General features: G+C 36.6%; 1 protein-coding gene across 4 annotated transcripts in view; it reads left to right on the forward strand.

The window, feature by feature from the left end:
* LOC126297705 (protein unc-79 homolog) overlaps positions 1 to 27985 on the forward strand; it is an 810295-nt gene that overhangs the window by 495973 nt on the left and 286337 nt on the right. For 3 of the 4 annotated variants that reach the window (XM_049988834.1, XM_049988837.1, XM_049988835.1), the window contains exons 34-35: positions 9586 to 9675; positions 26684 to 26857. In XM_049988834.1, coding sequence (XP_049844791.1) covers positions 9586 to 9675; positions 26684 to 26857 — 264 coding nt within the window. The remainder of the gene's footprint in view (positions 1 to 9585; positions 9676 to 26683; positions 26858 to 27985) is intronic. The other variant, XM_049988836.1, reaches the window with a different exon arrangement.

Here is a 27985-nt window from a genome sequence, read left to right on the forward strand (position 1 = left end):
GTTTTTAATGGAAATGTGCAGTTTGGTGGCCTTCTGAGTGCTATTAGATGAGAATAGAAATGTGCTTGCATCAGTTTTTCTTTTCTTTTTTTTTTTTTTTTTTTTTTTGCTCCATCCTTGTCCACACTCAAAATCTTGGAAGAGACTGACTTAAAAATGGCTTCAGGCCCAGTGTCTTATAGCTTTGCAAAAATGACTACTAAAGTTCACATTGTCAAGTACATAATTTCAGTAACCTGCAAATTGGAAAAAAGTGTTTCAATTGAAATAAGTCTTCTTGATGGTGAAACTGCAAAAACAGCTAAATAAACAATACCATACATAGATATGTTAATTACCTGGAAACTAATGAAGTGGTGATGTTCCTGCCACATTTTGGAAATTAGCTACATGAATACTGTAAGAAATTCTATGGGTTATTTTCCTACCTTTATCAGTAATGTAATAATTGCATCTGTTTACATGTCAACAATGTGACTGGGATAGAAAATAATTATGTAAGTGAATTGAACTCAGCCTTAGCAGAACTAGTTACTTGAAATGGTTCAAATTAATTAGGAAATTATCCGGAATAATGTAATTTATGAAACTTACACCTGATCTTATTCTCAGAATTAGAGAATGACAGCATTATCTTATAGTACATCTCTCACTAACACTAATGATGATTAAGAAAGTTAAAAAATATCATTTACATAGGCAAATAACAAATCAAAATGGGAATGAATCCCAGCCTGTTTTGCTACAGATGTATGAGGATGTTTTGAGATTGTATGAAAGTAAATTTCTGAAATGACTGGAATCTGGATTGCTTCCTTCCAAAACTTTCAGAAGGATCCTAACACTGTCAAAAAACCACTTTTGATATTATGAAGTGTGTACAGGCCATAAAAATGTTCTGTATTTTTGCATGTGTGTGTGTGTGTGTGTGTGTGTGTGAGAGAGAGAGAGAGAGAGAGAGAGAGATATGGACATTTACCTGACAGTGCTTCTGTGAGGCAGCTGTAGCCATCAATGTGATAGTCAGAGTTCAACAATAATGTTATCATCTTACTCTTTTTTTCATATTAAGTTCATGTCTATCATAGAACAAGACAAATATATCTTCATCTACATGTACATGGATACTTTGCAAGGCACAGTACAATGCGTGACAGAGGGTACTCTGTGCCACTATTAGTCATTTCCTTTCCTATTCCTCTTGCAAATGGAGTGAGGGAAAAACAACTAAATATATGCCTCCCTATGAGCCCTAATTTCTTGTATCTTATCTTTATGATCATTAAGTGCAATGTATAGTGGTAGCAGTAGAATCATTTGGCAGTCAGTTTCAAAAGCCAGTTCTCTAAGTTTACTCAATAGTGTTTCTCAAAAAGAATGTCACCTTCCCTGAGGTGATTCACATTTGAGTTTCCGAAGCATCTCTGTAACACTTATGTGTTGTTAGATTCTACCAGTAACAAATAAAACAGACTACCTCTGAATTGCTTTGACGTCAACCTTCAGTCTGATCTGGTATGGATCGCAAACACTTGAACAGTACTCAAGAATAGGTCACACCAGTCTCCACATGCGGTCTCCTATACAGGTGAACCACTCTTTCCTAACATTCTTGCAATAAACCGAATTTGGCCATTCACCTTTCCTACCACAGTTCTCACATACTCATTCCATTTCATATCACTTTTCAAAATTATGCCCAGATTTTTAAATGACTTGAATGTGCAAGCAGGACCCTAGTAAAACTGTATCTGAACATTATAGGTTTGTTCTTCCTACTCATCCACATAAAATTACAATTTTCTACATTTAGAGTGAGCTGCCATTCATCACACCAATCAGGAATTTTGTCTAAGTCATAATCACTCAAATTCCATTCTTTACCCTGCATCACAGCATTGTCACCAAATGATCACAGATCTCTACCCACCCTGTCCGCAAAATAATTTTTGTATATAGATAACTACAGTGATCCTATCACACTTCCCTGGGGCACTTGTGATGATACCCTTGCTCTGATGATTACTTACTGTTGAGGACACATACTGGCTTTTATTACTTAAGAAGTTTTCAAGCCACTCACATATCTGTGAACTTATTCCATAACCTTGCACCCTTGGTAACAGCCTGCAATGGGACATCATGTCAAATATTTCCAGGAATCTAGAAATATGGAATCTGTCTGTTTCCCTTCACTCATTATTCACAGTAAATCATGAGAGAAAAGGGCAAGCTATGTTCTACATGAGTGATGCTTTCTAAAACGTGAACATAAACTTCTCAGTCTCAAGAAAATTTGCTATATTTAAAGGGAGAATATGTTCAAGGATTCTGAAGCAAACTAAGTTAGGAATATTGGTCTGTAATTTTGCGGGTCCATTCTTATACCCTTCTTATATACTGGAGTCACCTGTGCTATTTTCCAGTTGCTTGGGAATTTGTACTAGACAAGAGATGCATGATAAATGCAGGCTAGTTAAGCAGCTAATGGTTTAGAGTACTCTGGGTAAAATTAAATTGAGTTTTCATCTATATCTGGTGGCTTACTTGCTTTCAAATCCCTCAGTTATTTTTGTGCACCAGGGATGCTTATTACTATGTCATCCATATGGGAGTCTGTCCAGTGGTCAATTGATAGTATGTTTGTACAATTCTCCTGTGTGAATGGTTTCTAGGATGTGAAATTTAAAAATTCAGCTTTCGTTTGGAAATCTTCAACTGCCACACCATACTGGTCAACAAGGGACTGAATGGAAGCCATAGACCAGCTTAGAAATTTTACATAAGACCAGAATTTCCTTGGGTTCTCTACCAGAACTTTTGTTAAGGTGTGAGGGTGGTAGCTGTTGTACTTTTCACACATAGATCTTTTCATAGATGCGGGAATCTCTACCAGCCTTCACTTGTCATCATTTGTGCATTCTTTTTAACCGAGATTGCAACATTCTCTGCTTCCTCAGCATCCTCTGAACTTCATTATTAAACCATGTTGGGTCTTTTCCAGCCTTTATCCACTTACTAGTCATGTAACTCTCCAGACCATGATTTACAGTCTGCTTAAATTTTGCCCATCATTCCTCTACACCCTTCTTATAGGAACTAAGTGATGTCAATTCACTGTCTTAAGTGAGATGCTAACAACTGTTTATCTTCTCTATCTAGCAGAAACCTTCTCCTGGCCTTCTTGATTGACTTATTAACTTTTGTAATTATAGTTGCTATAATGACATCATGATCGTTAATCCTCATTTCCATACTGGCATTATTGATGAGGTCTGACATGTTTGTAGCTATGAGGTAAAAGATATTTCCATTGAATGTGGGCTGTCAATAGCTGCTCAAGACAGTTTTCAGAAAATGTGTTCAAAAGTGTTTCGCATGGTTGTCTGTCTGTACCCCATGCAGTGAATCCATAGAAATACCAGTCTATACTCCAACTAGTATGCATCATCTGGGTATTTATGTGCTATTGACCGTAGACTTCCTTTGAATGACTCTAGAACTGTCACAGTGGAGTGGGGTGGCTGGTAAAAAATCCAATGATTATCTTAATTTCAGCTTCAGCTGTTATACGTTACCATATAACTTCAATGTCACATTCAATTTCTACCTCAATAGAGACAATGTTTTTGTCAACTGCAATGAACCCTACCCCTCCTGTGTCATCTAATCTGTCTTTGTGATATATGTTCCATGACTCACTAAATATCTCAAAACTTTCCATTTCAAGTTTCAGCCATCTCTCACTCCCCAGAATAATTTCAGTGTGAGAACTTTCCTGAAGAGCAGTAAATTTGTGGACTTTGATACAAATACTTTGACAGTTTACTGATTTATGATAGTTGAAGTTTCTTTTTTCTGAATGGTATTTGTCTTCCCTTCCTGCATATCGACTGGTGAGTGTTCATCAGAGCACCTCAGACTATTGCCTAGACTAAAAAACCCTCATTTTCAATCCACAAGTACCCTGCTACCTGAGTAGCTGCTTCCTTTTCATAGTGCACCCCTGACCTGTCAAGGGTAGTCCTATAAATCCCCAGACAATAACACAGGTCTAGCAATCTGCAGCCAAGATTAGTACAGAGTTGATGAAGCATTTGTTGGAAACCCTCCACTCAGCTCCAAACCACAGGACTCCAATTAAGTCTGGGAACAATGGTGCAAATTGTGAGCTCTACTTGAACTCTGAGTGTGAGGCCATCAGTCTTAACCACCTCCACCAGAGATGAGGATGGCCTCAGAACCCATGCGATGGGCATTGTTGGTGCCAACGAGAGCTACAACATGCAGACGACTGCACTCTGAATGCTCAAAAGCCACAGACAAGACTACCTCCACATTTCAGGTGAGGACCCCCAGCAGACATATCGAGTACATGTTGACTTTCTTTCCAACCCCGAACACTATCTTTCTAAGGGGTTTCATAACATCTCTAATATGGGAGCTCCCAATAACTAGTAAACCCTTTCCTATGTGCCTGCTTATACCCTACTGAATGTGTGGGCTTCTGGCCATTCACAGGGTGAATGGGTGAGGCCCAGCAGCCAGGCTTCACACTGGGCCTCCAACTCTAGAAACACGAACACATTACATGAGGGCAGATCCACCATGTTAGGTGCACAAGGAGATATCTCAGAAACAGAGCCCGTGGGCAAATCAAGTGACACTTTAAGTGTCCCATCCAATGTGCCAGACTCTCCACCACCACAACACCCTGAGGCAGCAGTCTGAAGGTGACTAACCATAGCAAAAAGCACACTCAGCTGTTTGAAAACTGTGGCCAGATCCTCCTGCATCTGCGCACAGCATGCATAAATCCTACACGTCCTAGCAAGGCTATCAACAAAAATAATAAATTTTAGAAAATATAATGTAGTTGGATAGATAAAAAATCTATTCAACAAGTGCCAGCAGGAGAAAACATTCATATGGTTAAGAAAATGTGCAAACTTTCAAGGCAGTGGCTCCTTCTTCGCAGCAGAAGGGTTCACTGGAAAGAAGATGGCTGAGGGAAAATGATTTGTGATGTTAGGAAATTATAAAATGGTGAGAGTTTGGAAAAGTCACTCAGAACTCTGGATCAGGGAAGCCTTACCATTTGGTCTGGTAAATCTCCCCTGACGTAGCATTCTGGGCAACCTTTCCAGACTCTCGCCATTTCCTAAACCTATGTCACTTGGTGGAAATATGTCACTTGGCGGAAACACCGGTCAGTGCCCCTCGCGGCAGGTAGTGCCTAACAAAGGGACAAACCAGTCTGCCACCCTACTCCAGGGTGCTCAGCGGAACGCGTCCGAGGTTTTAGCAGCTCACTGCAACATTCAGTCTTTACCTGCGCATTACGAAGAACTTAGCCTCCTCTTCCACCAACTAAACTACCACGTAATCCTCTTATCCGAAACGTGGTTGAAACCACACATATCCTCTGCATCTATTCATCTCCCAGGGTACACATTTCTTAGGGCAGACAGATCAAAAAAGCGAGGTGGCGGGGTCGGCGCATATATACGAACAGATCTCAAAGCGAAAGTCTTATGTACGTCAAATCCTGCTGAAGAAAAAGAGGCTGAATTCATGTTCATTGAAATAAATATACAAAGTCGGAAATTCTTGACTGGCGTCGTGTACAAGCCGCCAAAAATAAGCTCAATGAGTTCCTTCCAGTCGGAATTACATTCACTTCAGTGTCAATACGAACATGTCATCGTAATGGGTGACTTGAACATAGACCTGCTAAGAGACACTCCCTCCGCAATAAACCTAAGAAGATTGTTTAGTTGCAATAGCATGAACATTCTTCCATTGCAACCTACACACCATACGGCGCACAGTCATACTCTTATAGACGTGATAGCAACGAAACAGACTGACAAAGTAAGAGATGTTGGTCAGTCATCGGCCCCTGGCCTCTCAGCACATGATGTAATATTCCTGGCCTACTCTGTGCAGCCCCCAAGGATCAAATCGCGTTACATAACTTGTAGGAACATGAAACGTATTGACCTTGACGCTCTAACAGCCGATTGCTCAGAAATCTCATGGCATCAAATAATCAGAGAACCTACAATCGACGGCAAAATTAATGAACTTGGTGATAAACTCACTGCCCTCTATGACAAACATGCACCTGTGCGCACAGTCCGTGTAAGAAAATCTCCTGCTCCATGGCTGACAGCTGAATTACGTCAAATGATGACTAATAGGGATGCTGCCCACAGGCGTTTCAAGGCAGATCCGAAACCCGAACGTTTTGAACAATATAGAAAGCTACGGAACAGAGTGAAACAATGCATTCGCAATGCCAAAATCAGGCACGCTCGCTCCCTTGTATGCAGCGATCTGACACCCACGACTCTATGGAAGAATCTCCGTAGCTTGGGGGTCGGAAAGGCAAAATCGGAAACTACTTTTCATGTGTCAGCTAACGAATTAAATGAATTCTTCTCTGCACCTCTGAATACCAGCACGGCTGATAATTACCGTCCACAAGAATCTCCAAACAGGATAACTAACAACGATACCTTCCATCTAAAACATGTAACAACAAATACGGCAAGAAAAGCAATAATGAGAATCTCTTCTGATGCAATAGGCAACGACAGTATCGGTATAGCCATGATTAAGAATGTTGCCGATATCTTAGTACCTGTCTTAACTGACATATTTAATTTTTCCCTCGTGAACGGAATATACCCCACTGCATGGAAAAGAAGCATAATTCGACCCATCCCTAAGGTCGAAAACCCGCAACTGCCTAGTGATTACCGACCAATTAGCATACTGCCTGCTGTTTCCAAAGCACTGGAATATATTGTTCATGACCAAATCACTGAACACTTGCATGAATTCAGTCTATATGACAAATTTCAATCTGGTTTCCGTAAACATCACAGCACAAACACTGCTCTAATTAAAGTAACTGATGACCTGAAATATGCCATCGACAATCGAAAGGCAACAATATTGACGCTACTGGACTTCAGCAAAGCTTTTGACACTGTTAACTTTGACATATTACTCAGAAAAATGCAACAGCTTAATTTCTCTGATAGTGCAATGAGATGGTTTGAAAGCTACTTAAAAGACAGACAGCAATGTGTTGTCTGCGCAAATGAAAAATCTTCCTGGAAACATGTTTCTTCGGGAGTGCCACAAGGATCAGTCTTAGCACCACTTCTGTTTTCTTTATATGTCAACGATATTTCGTCGGTTTTGTCCTCCTGTAAACATCATTTCTATGCCGATGACCTCCAGCTCTACCTAAGCGTCAGACCTGAAGACGTAAACACTGCAATCGCTCTGATGAATGATGATCTGTCTTCAGTAGTGACATGGGCGAAAAATCTGGGGCTTAAATTAAATGCAAAAAAGACGCAAGTAATCTTAATAGCCCATCAGAAATTAATAAGTTCAGATTTCCGCCAACGGCTACCTCCTATTCTGCTCGAAGGTACTCCAATACCATATCAGAAAACAGTGAAGAACTTGGGTGTAACTTTGGACGAGCATCTCAACTGGGCGGAGAATACAGTCGCAGTGTGCCGAAAGACGTCTGCTTGTCTCTATGCTCTCAAAAAGTTTCGGAACACAGGACTTGAAACGCCAGCTCGTGCAAGCACTCGTTCTACCGAACCTCCACTATTGTGATGTGATTCAACAAGGCATGAGTAGTGAAAACAAAAGACGGCTAGAGCTAACCATGAATGCCTGTGTGCGTTACACCTGCAACATTCGCCGATATGATCATGTTAGTGCTTCATACTCCGAGCTAGGGTGGCTGCGGCCAGACAAACTGCGTGACTACCACACTCTATGTCTACTTCACCGACTCCTCATCGCGCAAGCACCCCAGTACCTAGCTTCAGAGATTAAAAACCTGTCATGCCATCATAATCGAAACACGAGGTCACTCTTATCTGGTATCCTAACTGTGCCCACTCACAAAACAAAAACTTTTGCAAACTCCTTCTCAGTTGCCGCTGTCCGCCTCTGGAACAAACTGCCTCTTACCTTGAGGAAAATTCAATCTCCTGTGGCTTTTAAGAAGAAGTTGAAGCATTTCCTACTATCATCCACATAAAATTCTCCACAAAATTAATGTGCAAGGCCAATCCTCTCATCTGTCAAATAGCAAAGCTAGCGTCTCGTATCTTGCTGCTGAGATGCCTTCCTCTTCATCTATCTCTATTAGCCACGCAGTCTCCTTTTCCTTTATATTTTCCTTAATTATGTTTCATCATGTCTCTCTATTCTTCTCCTCCCTTCACCATGAGTCTCCCTCATACTCCCTGGTGCCAGCACTCCTATCTTAAATCTTTCTCTTCAATAATGCATTTTTCGAGGTGTACCTTTCTAATTGTTTATCTCACTTTTTGTATTAGATGTAGTTTAACATGCCTACTGAAACATATGACTGTAAAATAAGTAGAATGCCTGGTTAGATGTAAGAGAGGGCCTGATGGCCCTAATCTTGCCAGGTTAAATAAATAAATAAATAAAAAAAATAAATAAACCTTGTCAGTAACTTTCTTTCATTTCTCTTCCTTCCCCTTCAGCCCCTCAGCTAAAAGAAGGAGACACTAGCTTTGAAAATTTACACTTTCTCTTAATCCTTATACATGTTTTCTCATGTCGCTGGTTGATAAGTAGATTTTTTATCTGTCCAGTTAAAAAACAAGACAAACAACACTTCTAATTGCAAACAATCTATGTTTATATTTTCATTGGTGTATATATAAGTGGAATGGGCTTCAAATAAAATGATACCTGTACGTTATAGCCTTCACCATACTGTGCACTATAGGCAACGGTTTTGGAACATAGATAGACATAAATTACTTTCATGTGGAGAAATGTTTACGCAACACAGGGGTTGACAAAATAACTTTTTTACAGCAGAATGATGCTGGAATTGAAGATTTTACTGTACAATTATTGACATTCTCATTTTGTACATGATGCTCAATATAACTGAACATGTGAAGTATGTTGTTACACATTGTGAATTGGTGCTGCTATTCTGGAAGTATCATGATATCTTTATTACTTTCTAAGTTAATTGCGAATACAATTGATCTCATTCACTTTGTTCTTAACAATTGTTGTTTTCCTCAAATACACCTAATGTGATTGATACTACTGTTTCATCGCAGGTATGTATTGTTTCAAAGACAGGTCATGTGCTATCGTTGTGAATGAGAAAATTATAAACAACTGTGAATAAAAATATGTTGATTAATATTTTTATTTTTAATATAATTACTAATTTTTTGAAAAATGTTGATCTGCTGTACTGAATATACCTCAATTGCATTGTATTTATGTTATGTAGCTTATTAAATGCTGAAAAGTTGAAGTAATTACTATGTCAAATCCTCACCCTTCAAATAATTGATAAGTATAAGTAAATTGCAGGTATGTTTAATTTACACATGTAGATGTAGAGTTTGGTTAAAGATGCTTTATGTATTTATTTGTCAGCACATTTGACAGTGACCTTCAACTCATGACTTTGATGAGAATATGCTTTTGTGTTTGTCTTTGGTTATTTATTAGAATAGAATGGCATTGTTGTTTTGGTTGTAGTGCCAAAGAATGTGACTTCATCTTTGCAATCTGAAGATACGTATAGCTCTCCTGAGTCACCCTTGTCCAAGATGGATGTAATGACAGTTGGTAAGCATTGCCAACAAATAATATTACACCCATGTGTAATGGTATGATCATCAGCATGGCATTCACACTTTATGTTCATTTGTGTGGTGCATGCTAACAACAAAACCTGCCTTGCATATTTCCCTGCAGAAAGGAAAACCAACAATAAATTATAATAATAACAGAGCAGCATCTCATAAAAGCGATATGGTTTCCAGTCTTCATTTCATAATAGTAAATCTTTCTACTGACTTTCATAGGTATTGTGAATTCTATATTAAAAGAGAGGAAGTGGATTTGAAGTGAATTACTACTTTATTATATTCATTTCAGTCATATCTCATCTATATAAATGCAAAGCAAGTATTTACTGAAAGTTCTACAACTATTAATTGGATGCAACATATCTGTGAAATATATAATTTCTTTATTACAGTATTACATAAATACTAATATTTTCTATCATATTTTTAATGTAAAATGCAAAAATGAATGAGGTGGACATTGACTTTAGCAATTCTGAAACTGGTTTAAAATTTTTGAAATTTAACTTGCCTATGGCCAAGAACATAGTCATTGACAGCCTGTGTAAATAACATGCAAAATAGTTGCCATACCTGTACTGAGAATGATAATCTGTCCCAGATATCTTGCACAAAACATTTTCCCCATTGACAGAAAAGGAGCACAAATTACTCTCATGTAAAAGAAGTCAAGTATTAAAAAAGAAAATGTCCACAATGCTGTTGTCAAAGGTATACTTACAAATGTTGAAAATCTGAATTAGTAGATGCTTGAAGAAATCCTTGACTCTCTTTCTAATATCAGATTTCTTTCATACAGACTTTCAAATTACAGCCTGTCAATAAATTAGTTAAAGTCTACCCATTCCTAAAACTGATAATATTTATAAATCTAAACTACTGACAAAACTTTTAATTCATATTCAGGTTCAGCCACGAGGTAACTGATTTATACATATTGTGGTTTTTACTATATTTGCCTAGAATAAAGTTTCCTCTTTGAGTGAGTGTCAAAAAGAAAAATTAGAAATAAAGTTCATAAACATATACGTGTGTTTACCTTTACTAAATGATCAACATGAATAAATTTCAAAGTGATATTTATTTGTTTTACAAAATGAATAATTCATTTGCCAAAAGATAACACATGTAGGGGCTACTGGCAGATAAATGGAGAAAGGAGAAGACATAACAAAGTACAGGGAAGAAATAGCTGACAACAATGAATAAAAGGCAAGTTCAAGAGGAGAAAATTATCTGCAAGACTAAATTACAGAGAAAAGAGAAAAACAACAATCTGTGTAGTAGAAAATGCAAGCCATTCAATATTGAAAAACAGATAGAAAAATGAAAATAATTCAATTATACACTACATAATTAATTGAGACCTAAAGAATTACTGGGAAATTAGTGGGAATCAGCAACATAGAGGTAGAAAGAAGTTTTTGAATAAGGAATAGCAAAATGACAAGAAGTCCTAAGCAAATGGTAGCTTTAAAATATAGAAGGAAATGTACAGAATCTTGATGTAATATGCAAAGAAATTATAGTGATTACTGTGTGAACTAAAAATGAAAATTCTTTGTGCAATGTTTTCAGGTCATATAATAGTTATCTATTTGTGTACAAAAGTAGTAATATTATTAATGTTAACTCTCCTCCTGGCCAAATAAGATTATTAAGATTGTTTAATCATAATAAGCATTCCAGACATACTGATTAAATATTGAGTAAATTTCATGATCTAACATAATAATGTTCTATGCATTCATTCTAATACATGCACGGAAAATACACTAATACTTCAGGAATATAAGCTAATAGTCAAATCATTAAGGATCCAATGTGTCAAAGCTAACTGATATTTCAGGGACATGAAAATTTGATGGAGCAGTGGACAGCTGCATGCGGAGTGTAGATTCGAAGTTACCACTAAAATAAAAATTATGACATGTTTTGTTCTTCATAAATGGGACTGCACATAAGCCTAAATTGATGTAGTGTTAAAACAGACTTTATTGTTTTCTGGCAGACAATAAGTCAACATGTGAAGTAAAAGGCATGTTTATGAAAATTTATTCAAATTTGGAATATTTCTGACGTTAGCTGCATTCGATATTACCAACTGTTGAGACATCAAAATTTGTGCCAGACCAGTACTCGAAATGAGATTTCCCACTTGTCATGTTTGTTCATCTTAACCACATTGATTATCTGAGCATGCTTCCAGGACTGACGCAAATTTCCACTTGTCACGCTGTCTATGAACCCATCACTTGCAACGTTGTTTGGATTCCTGTGACAGGGTAACAGACATATCCAGCTTAGTATTATGGTCATCATTTAGCTCATTGTGACTTGTAATACTTACAGTCAACAATGGCTAGAGAAACAAACACTGGTGATGATGAAACTTCCTGGCAGATTAAAACTGTGTGCTGGGCCAAGACTTGAACTCGGGACCTTTGCCTTTTGCGAGCAAGTAGAGCACTTGCCCGTGAAAGGCAAATGTCCTGACTTCAAGTCTCAGCCCGGCACACAGTTTTAATATGCCAGAAAGTTACTTATCAGTGCACACTCCACTGCAGAGTGAAAATCTCATTCTGGGACTGGTGATGATCTTGCAGTTGTACTAAATGTATGAAGTTAATAACCTTCCTGACATTGGCTGCATTATATATGAAGATATTACCTACACTATGTAATCAAAAGTATCCGGACACCTGGCCGAAAATGACTTACAAGTTCGTGTGGCCCTCCATCAGTAATGTTGGAATTCAATATCGTGTTGGCCCACCCTTAGCCTTTATCACAGCTTCCACTCTTACAGACATACATTCAATCAGGTACTGGAAGGTTTCTTGGGGAATGGCAGTTCATTCTACATGGATTGCTGCACTGAGGAGAGCTACCAATGTCAGTCAGTGAGGCCTGGCACAAACTCGGTGTTCCAAAACATCCCATAGGTGCTCTGTAGGAGTTAGGTCAGGACTCCATGCAGGTCAGTCCATTACAGGGATGTTACTGTCATGTAACAACTCAGCCACATGCCATGCATTATGAACAGAGCCTCAGTCATGTTGAAAGATGCAATCACCATCCCCGAATTATTGTTCAACAGTGGTAAGCAAGAAGGTGCTTAAAACATCAATGTAGGCCTGTGCTGTGATAGTGCTACATAAAACAACAAGGAGTTGAAGCCCCCTCCATGATAAACATGACCAGACCACAATGCCACCACCTCCAAATTTTACTGTTGGTACTACACATGCTGGAAGATGACATTCACTGGTCATTTACCATATGCAGACCCTGCCATCAGATCACTACATGGTGTACCACGATTTGTCACTCCACACAACATTTTTCCATTGTTCAATTGTCCAATGTTTATGCTCCTTACACCAAGTAAGGCATCATTTGGCATTTACCGGCATGATGTGTGGCTTATGACCAGCTGCTTGACCATGAAATCCAAGTTTTCTCACCTCCCACTTAACTGTCATAGTAGTTGCAGTGGATCCTGATGCAGTTTGGAATTCCTGTGTGATGGTCTGGATAGATGCATGCCTATTACTCATTAAAACACTCTTCAACTGTTTGCAGTCTCTGTTAGTCAACAGACAATGTCAGCCTGTACACTTTTGTGCTGTACATGTCCCTTCACCTTTCCACTTTACTATTGCATCAGAAACAGTGGACCTAGGAATGTTTAGGAGTGTGAAAATCTTGCATACAGATGTATGACACAAGTGACACCCAATCACTTGACCACATTCGAAGTCCATGAGATCCACAGAGCACCCCATTCTGCTGTCTTATGATGTCCAATGAGTACTGAGGTCATTGATGTGCAGTACCTTGCAGTAGGTGTCAGCGAAATGCACCAAATATGAAAAATGTATGTTTTTGGATGTGTCCAGATACTTTTCGTCACATAGTGAGCCTATTGATGACACATGAAAATTTCTGCCAGACCACAACTCAAACATGTATTTGTCACTTGTTTCACTGCTGGAAACATGTTCAGATAGCTGAAGTGGTTAAGGCGACCGACTGTGACAAGCAGGAAAATGGAGTTCGAGTACTGGTGTGACACAAATTTTCATGTGTCACCAACAGGAAATAACTTCATACCTAATGCAGTTAATGTCAGAAAGGTTCTGCAATTGCAAATAAATTTTGTAAATTTGGTACAGCTGATAGATCATCACCAATGTCTGTTACTTCAAACATTGTTAAAAATAAGTATTACAAGTGTTAACTAGCAAGATTACAATTATAATATTAATGTTGAATTCGATTTGCTCCTTGAAACCCTGTGGCAGGTACGCAAGTAGAGTTGTGTGTGATGTATTTGTAGATAGTATGACAAATGGAAGTTGTGTCAGTCCTGGAAGCATGCTTGGATAGCTGAAGTGGTTAAGGTAACTGCTCGTGACATGTGGAAATCCATTATTGAGTCATGGTATCGCAGAAATTTTCATGTGTCACCAGCAGGTCTTTGTATTTAATGCAGCTAATGTAAGAAAGGTTCAGAAATTGTGAATTTCATAAACCTAGAACAAATGCAAGATCATCACCAACGTCTGTTCCTTCAGAAATTGTTAAAAACAGAAGGTATGTATCACAGATGTATTGTTGTATACTACCTTCTTTGCTAAAACATAATTAACTGTGAACTAAGAACTGTGTCAGAACATTTACGGTGGTCTTTCACAATATTGTTTTGTAAAACTTTGAAACTGTGCTCCATGGTCTAATGGAGCCAGATGGAGATAGTCAGGCAAAAGAGTGAGGATATTATAATTAAGTGTGAATATGGCCTTTAATTCATGTAAAAAGTAACTTGAATCACAGTTGCTACGTCCAGCTATGTGACAACAAAATTTTATGCCATTTTCTATTGCTTCTATGAAAACAATATTATTACAGACCTTTCTTCCTAGACGACAGTTCTAAGGTAACTCATCAGTAGGAGGAACATTCAGGAACAATTAGTGAGATATATTTTTAAAATATGGACAATAAAAGAATTTGTTTATAATTTTCATAATGTGATTTAACTATTGGAATAGGTGTTTTCTCAGTTTATTTGAAGTTATGGAGTGCTAAATGTATTGTGAATAACATCGTACACACATCAAAAAAAGTTTTGCATCACCCCTGTTCCAAGAACTCCTGAAGATAGACTTTGACTGTGGAGCTTGTATCACAGACACAGTGCCTTTGACTGTTCAGAGATGTCACTAAAACTGCCCAAAGATGTTAACAACCATTCATGAGCAGTGCCTATTAGACAGAGGGGTCCGACAGCCGATCTGTTCCAGTCATTCCACCAGAAAGGAAGTACGCGGCTCATGTTGTCTGTAATTCAACTGCACCTAGTCAGTTGGTATGATGGTTTGATTGCATTCACATTGTTACTTTGTGCCAGGAAGGGCTCTCAACAAGGGACATGTCCAGGCATCTCGGAATGAACCAAAGCAATATTGTGCGGACATGGAGAAATACAGGGAGATAGGAACTGTCAATGACATGCATCACTCAGCCCACCCAAGGGCTACTACTGCAGTGGCTGACCACTACAAATGGATTATGGCTTGGAGGAACCCTGACAGCAATGCCACTATGTTGAATAATGCTTTTTGTGAAGGCACAGGACGTCATGTTATGGCACAAACTGTGCACAGTAGGCTGCATGATGCACAACTTCACTCCCAATGCCCATGGCGAGATCCATCTTTGCAACAACAACAACATGCAGTGCAGTACAGATAGGCCCAAAAACATGCTGAATGGACCGCTCAGGTTTGGCATCACATTCTCTTCACCAACGAGTGTCGCACATGTCTTCAATGAGACAATCATCAGAGACAAGTTTGGAGTCAAACCAGTCAGGCTGTGGGGCCAATGTACACCGCTAGTGGTCATGGAAGGTGCCATAATGGGTACACGATACATGAATGCCATCCTCCAACCGATAGTGCAACCATATTGGCACGGCATTCGTCTTCATGGACAACAATTCACATCCCTACCATGCACATCTTGTGAATGACTTCCTTCAGGATAGCAACATCACTCGACTAGAGTGGCTAGCAAATTCTCCGGACATGAAACCTATCAAACATGCCCGGGAGGATTGGAGAGGGCTGTTTATGGACAATGTGACCCACCAACCTTTCTGAAGGATCTATGCTGAATTGCCATTGAGGAATGGGACAATCTGGACCAACAGTGCCTTGATGAACTTGTGGATAGTATGCCACAAAGAATACAGACATGCATCAATGCAAGAGGACGTGCTATGTATTAGAGGTACCAGTGCGTATTGCAATCTGGACTGCCACTTTGAAAGGTCTCACTGTATGGTGGTACAACATGGATGTGTGGTTTTTATGAGCTATAAAAAGAGCAGAAACGATGTTTATGTTGATCTCTATTCTGTACAGGTTCTGGAACTCTTGGAACCAAGGTGATGCAAAACTTTTTTTGATGTGTTTATAATAAATATCTACTTATGTGTTAAGAAACATATTGCAATTAAATTTCATAGAGAATACGTCTAGAAGAGGATCAGTTGTGAACAAGAATGATGAATAGTTTAATGCATTCTATCTCTCTCTGAATTACTGGACATTCCACATGTGGATGTCACCAATGAAAAATAAAGGAAGTGGGGAGCCACACACAAATGATGTACAACTTCAATAAAGAATTCTGAATTATTTCATTAAATTAGCCTGACTCTGTATTTAGAACAAAAACATTACCAAGTGTCATGTCCATCAATAAATCTTTCAGAATCCTACAAGCAGTGAATAAAATAAAATCAGTTAATGTTTGTTAATAATGATCTATCTGATCAAAGAACAAAATCATATGTCTAGTTTGTCATGTATGTAGCTATAAAATTATTGCAGAAGACAGAAAAGAGATACAGGAAATAGTAAACAAGTATAAACAAAAATTAATTGATAACATTAATATTGGCATGGCAAATAAGACACTAGCATAATTCTGTCTGAACTATTATCTTTCTGTACTTTTATTTTCTTTAGTCTCTTTCAACCACTGATATTCAAAGCAATCTGCAAAGTACTTCCTCAAAATTAGGTCTCATTGTCAAAAAAATACATTTATTAGTATGATTTCTGTAAAAAAAACTAGGTTTCTTCCGAATTCTACTGTTCAGCAATGTTTTGTATTGAACTTCTACCTTTTACTGCAGTTACTTCATCTTCACCTAGCTTACTTTTTCTAATGTAGTCTCAGCTAATTGACATTAATAATCTAAATATTTTTTCCACTTTCAGTATATCTATTTCTGTATTCTAAACAGCCCAACATGCAGCCTGCATATTTGATATGGACCACATCTGCTTTTTGTTCTTATAATTTAGCCTCTACGAAGCCTTCATTATTGAAAAAGTAACTATGAATGAATTGAGATAAAACTACTGTAAAAGAGAAAAAAATGAAATTAAATGCCGTTTGGCTACAGAGAGGGGGGTGGGCAGGGGGGCGGTGGGGGGGGGGGGGGTGGAAGGGAAGGTAGGGTCATGTTATATGAAATGAATTTTTCTAATACCCCACATAGGTAGTACTGCAAACATATTGGTGGTCAGTATTAAGCAAACAGCTCAATTAGTACACTCATCGAAAACAATGAACCTTAAAAAAAGATTTTTGTAAAATATAATACCACAGGGTTATCTATTTGAAACCATTTTGAATGGCATCACAGAGAGCATATTGGGTTTCATTTATCTGGTCACTCTGTAACTGGAATGAAGATCAAAAAGATGATAAACTAGAAAATACATCTTTCAACACTTTACTGTTGTATCTATCACTGGTTAGGAGATGCATTCTAATATTATGTCCAATGGGGCAACAAAGCTTGAACCTGATAACATGAAACCAAAGATGGCATGTATATTGCATTTGGAATAGCTATGGGTGATATTAGAAATACAGTGTTTTGGATACTCATCATAGTGGTAAGATCTATTTCCAGTTATTTCAAGAAGTAAACAACAATTTTTCAATAATGTGAGGAAAATTGCTTGATGCATGATTTTGGTTATAGATAATCATATTGAAGGAATCAGTTGTACAACTTTCTCAGAGTGTTAAACAGTAAATTGTGCATTAATGTCATAACCTGCTTCGAACGAAACCTAACTACTTGAGGTATTCTCAATATAAATCAAATTCCCATGCATGGTACTGTATTTTCTTATACTTTGATACATTGGGAATTACATCAAGTGAATACCTCATCATCTGCATGGCCATTTATATTCACAGATGTAAATAAAACACTAGCTGCATATTCTATGCTGTTCGATTTATGAAATTGTGCTCTCCATAATACTAGTATGTATTCTTTTAATGCTGTCAGTGCATTACATCTTTCCATCATATAGTATTTATGATTAGTTCAATTTTTTGTGTTTATTTGATTGTTTACCTATTACCTTTCAATGAGTGCATGTTTAGCAAGTAGGATTAATTTTTGGTATGATATAAAACATATAATGCACTTTTCAGGGTCCATATGTTCCTTCTCCACACTGTGCCCTTTCCCTGCAGATTAATTATGTGGGTTACATTTAACTTTTTTAACTATTTATCTCTCTATTACATGTTTGTTTGTAAACTAATCTTTTAGCAGCTAAAATAAAAGAAAATATTTTTATAAGGCAAAACATGCATGGTCTGTTTCAGTGTTCATAATTGATTGTATTTTCAGTATGTAGTGGCTCTAGTTTCTAAGTTTACACTTTAATGACTCAATTTTTCCATATGTTTTCACATCTCGTCACTCACCAAATAACCCACACAACCTGTAGTTAAATAGTATGTAATTTAAACAGAAATTAATCAAAGGTGAAATCAACATCTGTCATGAAGTACCATAGTCTTGAACTAAGATCATATAAACCTATACTAAGCGAAATTGCCAAAATAATTCTCTTCATGATGATCCTCCTGGACTGTTTATAAGTCTGTCAATACAGATTTCACAATATGAGAATTTGATTAATGTTCTGTTAATACTACTCTCTACAACATAGAGGCATCCAATGAAGGCCAACAGGTACTAGAAACATATCTTTTAAATAAAAACCATATTTTTTGAAGTTAGTTGAAAATGATTTTCACTACTCTATCAGTTGTCATATCAATGACATGTATTGGTATTAGGAACCCATGCACCCACACACAAACACACACACACACACACACACACACACACACACACACACACACACACACACACACACATGTTTTCATACTCATGCCACATGAAAATGTGTACATACAGTCTGAGGAGGTGTGGAGATGAGATGAGTAATTCTTCATGTGGATCCAAATCTAAAGGAGACCCTCTAATGCAGTCACTCAGTATAAAGGTAAACTCAAGACAGTCTGCATATCTGTTTACTTTTAACTGACTAAATCAAACATAATTTTAAAAAGAAAATAAATAGAATGGTATTTGTTTGTAAATTGTCCATATGTTTGTCAAATCTGAGGAAAACACAGATCATTATAAAATAATGTTTCTGAAATTTTGTACAAGATCATACATAATTATGATAAAAGGCTCATAGCTAAATACAGTTTTTCATCCACTTACTCTCAAAACAGAGAGGTTGTTTCCTAAATATTCTTTTAAAATGCTGATTGACTCCTGAAATATTTATATCTGGCTCAGTACTACTTCAGTACAAAATAATTCAGTTAATGTTGTTCTAGATATTATTTTATACACTTCACAACTTTCATTAATATGTACACATGTTTTATATACATACACACATTTCAAACATTGCAACAAATGCAACATATATTTACATCACAATATACTTTATGTCAAACTGTTTTGTTTTGTATGTTGTTTAGCTGACTTTTTTGATGGTGATTCAAATAAAACCAAATAATTTTCCTATTTTGCGATATAAGGACCTAGTATTTATGAAATAGGAAAGTTAGTTCTGATTATCTGTCTCAGAACTATAGTAATTTTTTTGGAGCCTTACAAATGTTTCTCATCACTATAAGACCTTTAATGTGTTTCCCAGTTTTTAGTCTGGATTTTAAGTTGTCACTGGCAATTCCAATATTAAAAAAGGATTTAAGTGGTAGTATGTAAAAGTGCTGAGGCTTGATCTCATTTTTTTTTATTTACCAACCAAATTACTTTAGCTGACAGAAAAAGAAATGTATGATATTTCTAAACAAATGGATTTTATCTCATTCTCCATGTTATTCAAACTCTGCTGTTTATAATTTAATGCTCATTATCAGCCTGCAAAAAAAAAATCTGTCAAATATTAGTTTTAAACATCTCAAGAAATCCTTGTAGTTAGCAGTGCAAAAATATAGCTTGTAATCAAAACAACAGTGGCTAAATTATTCAGTGACAAGTGTCTGAGTAACAAATGTATTGTTCCTCACAGAATGCATTATGAATAAATCTCATATGAATTGTTTCAACACATCCATATGTTTAGGATTATATTTAGAAACACTCAGAATAATTCTTGCAGATCATAAGGCCCTATGAGCCAGGTGGAATGCTAATAATCACTGGAAAGTTTTTGATGACATATCAGTATTTACTTGAAGATCATTCATTTTTCTTGTATATTTTACTTCTTTGTAAAAAATGACTTAAATGAATATAACTGAATGGATAAAATGCTCAAAAGGGATGAGCATTAGCCAATAGGTAATAGGATGGCAATGAGGTTTCAGGTATATCTAGGAACATGGTTACTGAAAGTAGATGCAAGAAAAGTTTCATAAATGGATGTGTGGAAAGCACAAATAATACTTTTGCAATAAGCAGAGGCTGCTGTGTTGTGTAAAGATTAGGAGTGAGAAGAGAGGTCTAAGACTAATACAGTTGTGGAGTAGCTATTAAGAGTAGTCTATGTTAGATTGAGTAATATGTTCTGCACTTGGTGGTCAGTTTTTCTCTGTGAGCTCATTTTGGGAGTGATCATTCATACTGATGGATAAATGATTTGTGGTAAAACCCATATGAGAACCTGCAAACCAAATGTGGTAGGCTAGACCCATGGCATGGCTCCTTTCATAGATGACTCTGTTACAAATTGAAATGGTGCTGACTTTGTCAAGGATGTTGCACCCTCATATGGAATGACGTTAATGGGGCACCTACTTCACACTCCTTGATAACATATTTTTGATTTGGAGCCAGTAACAAAATACTTAGTCCTTGTTCCTCAATAACTATCCACCCCATCTATTTTCTTTTGCTCTGTGAGCAATCCTCCCAGACACAAATATTCACTTGTCTCATCACTGTGTAATAACCTTTATCCATATTAAAGTCAGTAATATATCAACTTCGAAAGCTGCAATCTGTTCCACTCTAACAATCTTCAGCGTGCTGTCTTATCACCCTGCAGATGGCACATTGGCACTGATGACCAATTTCTCTCCTCATGCTGTAGGCAGTGTCCAGACATTGACTGGAAGGTGAAACAGGTTTATAAACAAACAGGTGTATTCAGATCATTAGTTTATGACATTGAAAGTTCTCTATAAATTTGTTACTGTAATGGCAAAGTGACATAGACTTCACAATTGGTAATTTAATTAAGAATAACAGTTATTGAATCAGAATTATACATTTATTGACAGTTTTTTGCATGATTTATCTGTGAAGAAGGAATTTTTGGACCACTTTTCATAATTTAATGTTTGCTTGAGTGTACATTGTATAGTTTGGTATGGTGCATGTGAGGGAGACAGACTGCTCAAATCACACTTTATATTAGAGTGTTGTGGCTAATCCGCTCATCAGTAGCTGATAAATTGTGCGAGGATCAGGAATCTCAAAAACCACGGTGTTAAGAATGCTACATCAACATCAATTGCAGCCGTACCATGTTTCTATGCACCAAAAATTGCATGGCGACGACTTTGAGTGTCGTGTACAGTTCTGCCACTGGACACAAAGAAATTGTGGGACAATGACAGATTTTTTTTTTTTTTTGCACACATTCTATTTAGTGACGAAATATCATTCACAGTGGTAACATAAACCGGCATATTATGCACCATTGGGCAATGGAAAATCCACGATAGCTGTGGCAAGTGGAACATCAGTGACCTTGGTGGGTTAGTGTATGGTGCAGCATTAAGGGAGGAAGGATAATTGGTCCCCATTTTATCAATGGCAATCTAAATGGTGCAATGTATTCTGATTTCCTATGTAATGTTCTACTGATGTTACTACAAGATGTTTCACTGCCTGACAGAATGGCGATGTACTTCCAACATGATGGATGTCCAGCACATGGCTCGTGTGTGGTTGAAGCGGTATTGAGTAGCATATTTCATGACAGGTGGATTGGTCATCGAAGCAACATACCATGGTTCGCTCGTTCATTGGATCTGACATCCCCAGATTTCTTTCTGTGGGGAAAGTTGAAGGATATTTACTATCATGATCCACTGACAATGCCTGACAACATGTGTCAGCTCATTGTCAATGCATGTGCGAACATTACGGAAGGTGAACTACTCGCTGTTGAGAGGAATGCGGTTACACGCATTGCCAAATAAATTGAGTTTTTTGGACATCATTTTGAACATTTATTGCATTAATGTGATATTTATAGGTAATCATGCTTTAACAGCATGCATTCTCAGAAATTATAAGTTCACAAAGGTATATGTATCACATTGGAACAACTGAAATAAAATGTTCAAATGTACCTACGTTCTGTATTTTAATTAAAAGAAACCTACTTGTTACCAACTGTTCGTCGAAAATTATGAGCCATATGTTTGTGACTATTACAGCACCATCTATCACTAAGCAAAAAAAGTGGTCCAACTAAAACATTCATATTTCTTTACATACTACACAAATATGTAATAAAAAATGGGGGTTCCTATTTAAAAAAAACACAGTTGGTATCTATTTGACCTATGGCAGTGCCATCTAGCAGACCAAGCATAGCGCCATCTGGTTTCCCCCTTCAGGCTAGCCAAGTTTTGTTCTTTGTAGTTTTTTCATTTTATGCTTGAGATATTTGGCCCGGTCACGATCAATTAACCACCATGTGTATATGCTGCAATATGTTATAATAGGAATGAGTAACTACAAAAGCAGCCATGCCATATATCAGCTCTGCTGCAGTTAGGTCACAGCTTTCAATAAAGGCACAGTCACTATCTAATCAGCCACCCACAGAAATAAGCTTTGCCAAACTGTGCATTCTTCAACAAGTAGAGTGAAGGTGAACCTACAATATTGCATCAAGTAACACCTCGTTTTCATTCTGTATTCTGTTTTGATTCATTGTAATAAAGTGCAATATGATGTCATAAATAGTCTTGTGATACGGTTATTTATACTGAATTAAATGAAGCATGTTAACTTTATTTATTGAACATGAAGTTCCATGAAGCATCAGAAGTCTCAATATAATTGCTGACTGGTGAGTTGTGGGTATACTCAACTTGATGCAAATTCATACTGCATACTTAAAACCCTTCCTGCAGTGGGCATTTGTGATGGATAAATCAGTTGTGATCCTGAAACATGTCTTCATTGTTTGGGAAATGTTCACTGGCCTCTAGAAGAATGTGAGTGCAGAAATTGAAACTTTTCATATTTTTCATTGCAACATTCCTTGACATGTTCTGTGAACAAGACATTGTCAGAAATACAAGCTTACCTGTAATGAAACCTTAAGTAAAAATTATTAGCTATTAATTCCTGAGAACTATGTCACAAAATAAATGTAGGCAGCAACCAACAGTTTCTGACAGTTGAATAATATAAACAAATGTTTCAGAAGAACATGAAGCAGAATTTAATAACACCAAAATTACTGGACAGCAGTCTTGCTTGGCAGTGTATGGAGTATAATGTAATTTGCTTAATTTTTGGTGATCAGTGTGTGTGTATCATTTTTATTTTCTCAAACATGACACATGATTAAATTTGAAAAACTCACATCATGCAAAACAAAATGAACACACAGTCACAAAAATCATAAATCATTGAGAAGTGTCCAGCACTCAGCTTTACAGGTGCTGCAGTAAGCAGAGAGATCTGCAACATACTCAGAAGGTGATTGTAAGACTGCAAATGAGCAGAAGTTCAACAAAAGTTGTCACTCAATTTGAAAGAAAAACCCTGCAGAGGTCCTATAGAGTTATCAATCATGTTCTAGTCATGTATGAAGTAGATCGTTCAGCAAGAGCATTTGTGCTGTTGTGTTTTGATGAAACTAACTCTTAAGCAAAGAATGCTATTTCAAATCCTAATTTACTGAATACTTGCTCTGGTGAAGACCATATTATGTTTCTTCCATTCAGGAATTAGAGAGATGTAAATTTAGAAAGTGTAGCGTCATCCTTGCATGTAATAAAATCACCTAAAACCAATCAATAAAAACTATGTAAGCAGCCGATGTTGATGCTGTGTCAGTTTCTACAGTGAATTTGCAGCACAGCAGGCCTCATTTCTGTCTGTCTATTACACCAGAGAATTCAAGCCGAAAAGTGTATTATATGATTAGAAACAGATTTTATTTCTCCAATTTTCAAGAAAAGTATTAGAACTAATTTGCTGATCTACAAAGCTACAGAAAAAGAAATAATCACAAGTTGTGTAGAATTATTTATCATGGTTTCTATGATAATTTCCTTGGGTGTAACTCGGTCATGTCTTTGAAGTTAGCATGGATTGCAGAAACAAAAATTAGTGAAAATTAACTAATTCTATTTATTCATGAGATTCATGCTGCTTGCAAGTTTCTTCCATTTTTTAAGATTTTTGAAACAGTTGGAGACTATTTGATTGTTTGTTCTGCCTTGTTACTGAATTAATGGCTCCCTGTTGAACAGAATCCACAAAACATAGGGCATGCCTTAGACATGTGGAATAGGATAACTGCTAGTGGCAAAGTATATAAGTGAATTATTCAATTATGTCAGCAGCTCTTTAATAGTCTTTGTAGCTAATGATGTTATTTATAAAGGATTTCATTTTTGTAATAACTTTTGCGACATTTGCGAAATATTAGTTTTCATATTGTGACTGGACAATTTCTTTCATCAAAAGGAAATGTAAAGTAATGCACATTAGTACATGAAAGTTGCTTGTATAAATGGTGTTTCAGTAATAATTAATAGTAGATATCATTTCTATCATTCAAATACCTCTACATGATAACATTGTGCTATGTAAAGCTGAATTATCATGTGGCTCTTAGAGTGAGAATAGCAAATGTGATTCATTGTTACATTTATGAGGGGATGCAGCTCTCTGTCAAGATAAAAGTCTACAAGACAATTGTTGTCATCTATCCTCAAGCATTTTTGATGGACCCATATTGGCCATCAATGTCTGAAGGAACTGAAAAAGGTTGAACAGGAGCTGCACATTATTTGATCGATTTATTTTGCCATTAAAGTATATTGTAGTTGTGTAAAGTGAACACCAATGAGTTTCTTCACTAGAGAGGCACCAAACAACAACTGCAAAGACCACTGCAGCAAAAGTAAAGTTTAGGACTTGTTCAGGCATTCACTCTCCCTGCATAGCAAGTGTAATTGAAATACGAAGGGAAATCTGCATAGTTTTAATGTTGGAGTTGATTTATTATTTTTATCTTGCAGAGCTGTCTACTATAGAAGTCTCCTTCTGTTCTACTCACATCATTGGCCATTATTTATTCAGTCTTTTCAACATTCATTTGGACTGTATGATAGAAGTTGTCCATATCTCAAACCTCACTGCTCTTATTATACATCCACATCTTATTCAGACTATTCACACCTACAGATTACTCCATTTCCACTACTAAAGGAAATGGAGAAGGTTAAACAAAGGCCACTACTTGTCTCTCATGTCATCAGTTAGTGATAAAATATATTCTAAATTTTTGTGATTAAGTATTCTACTGTTTCCTCGGGATTTGTCCTACCACAACAGATTATTCTGATTTTACTGCCTGATCCCCTCCTTGTTGCCATGATTATGAGTTACCCTAAAGGAGCAAAATCTTTTGTACCAAATGTTTGTGAATTGTGTGAACTTTTCAATGGTTATATTTCTGAAATATATATTCAAAAAGGCCCATCAGTCTGTTAATGAATGTGTGAAACCACCTAAAAACAGTTCCCAAAGATGACTAGTGTATACTCCTGCTAGACCAATATTTTTAAATTCCACACAGATTTGATCTGCGTCTGTCTCACTATCTCTGTCTTTTAACATGTCACTCCTCTTTGTTCTTCTAACTTCCGCCATATCTTCTATTCAGTCTCAGCAACACTACTTCATTTTTCCAAATTAATGTTTTGTCCTCCATAACTCATGCCTTGTACTACCTGTCTCCTCCTCCCTAAAGAATCATATTTTTCTCTTCGATTTTCTTACATTTTACTCTATTGTTTCTTATATCTTACTTCAATTCTCATTTGCTCAGCAACACATGAGGCTTGGTCACTCTTCTTCGGTTAATTCCCCGTGCCCCTCAATAATCAGCTGCATCATTTATTTTTATCCTACACTTGTATCTTTCCCTCTTTCATTATTAGACCAACTCAGTGATTTCTGAGATTTGTACATTTACCACTCCTCCTCCTTTTACCATGGTGACAAAATAAATAACCTAGCTCTGATAAAACAGAATTAAATTAAGCAAGATCAGTGTTCTGTTTATTGTATGCTAATCTATGATTCAAGTAGATAAAATTTTTTATCCACCTTCAGTATATTTCCTTAGCTTTCATTTTCTTATGCTAATCACTTTTATTAAATGTCTACAATGTTTCTACTAGTCCACACATTGTATGTAGTACTTATATGCAATGAAACTGAATTTTAAAACACAAAATTTGTAATTTTTTAATGATCAGTAATGTGACAAATTTGGAAGTCATCACTTATAATAGATTAATGATTGTTTTTAATTAATTTTCTGTGCATATAGGTTCTCCAATGGATATTGACAGTGAAAATAATGTGTCATCAGAAGTAGCATCAACATGCAGTGCATCTCACTTGGAATTCCCTGTCCCTGAGAGACTACTCCCAGTTGGTCCAAAACAGAAGGACCTTTCATCACTTGTGGAACATGTAAAACACGCGTTAAGTATTGCCTCAGGTAAGTAACATTCTGTTCTAGCTGTTGTCATTCCCAATATTAAATGTCACGTGCAAATTATAGGTAAATTCTGTGTAACATCATATGAATGTACGTTCCCCACTTGAGTTGTGAGATTATACTGTCATTGTTGTTAATACCTGTAAGTCTATGAGAATTCATGTTACTATTCTTCATTCTTCTTGTTGCAATTTCACCACAAAACAAAAAATATGACAAATTTAATGTTATTAAATGATAATGAACAAACTATACAATGAATTTAATGACAAATATTTCCGTCATGATTGCTTCATTTGAGATATTACATAAAATAAAGAAATTAGGATTGTCATAGCTCTCAGGTCTAATTTATGATTGTTCTGAGTAATTGCTTTAAAAATGATAGAACATGTAGGTTCCAGAACTTCTACAACTTCGAAATAAATATTACAGCACAGAACTAATTTATTAATTATATCACTGGTACCAATCACTTGCTTGTTAACCTACCATAAAGTGTTTGTCAGTCTAACAGAACTTTCATTTCGCAATTACTTTCTCTCATTTTTATATAATTTCTAAATCAAATTTTATCAAATGTTGTCCATAGGGCTATAAAATCAATGATGTTGTTAGTGTACTCAAATATTTTTTGTCTGGTTGGGACAGACTAAGTTTTTAACCTTATCTGTTCCATGCAGTATATGTCCTTTGGATTTTCCCACTGTTTCATTGCCAGCTTATCTTTATTCAAGGTCTCTACAATGTTTATTCACTACAGCTTATTGATCAAGTATGAATAATGCTAGATGCAATTCATCTACTCATTGTTAGTTGCAACCTGTGTAATAGCTTAGTGGTGCACAGTGTCAAAGCGAACAACATTTTGAGAGTGGTGCATTCAGTTTAAGCCTGATTGAAGATAAATTTTACTTTCATGTCAGTCCATTCAGTGATGGCCATAAAAGGGAAACAAATGGTTGTAATGGTAAACTATATGAACATAAGGTGAAGAGACAAGGTCCATATATTAACATCCATTGATACTGCTTTATGAAATGGTAGATTAAAACTGTGTTTTGGACTGGAAATCAAAGCTGGAACCTTGAAGCTAACTTTTGGATTTGAGTAGCATACAGTATTAAT

The sequence above is a fragment of the Schistocerca gregaria genome, chromosome X (assembly GCF_023897955.1).
Source record: "Schistocerca gregaria isolate iqSchGreg1 chromosome X, iqSchGreg1.2, whole genome shotgun sequence".
Classification (NCBI taxonomy): domain Eukaryota; kingdom Metazoa; phylum Arthropoda; class Insecta; order Orthoptera; family Acrididae; genus Schistocerca; species Schistocerca gregaria.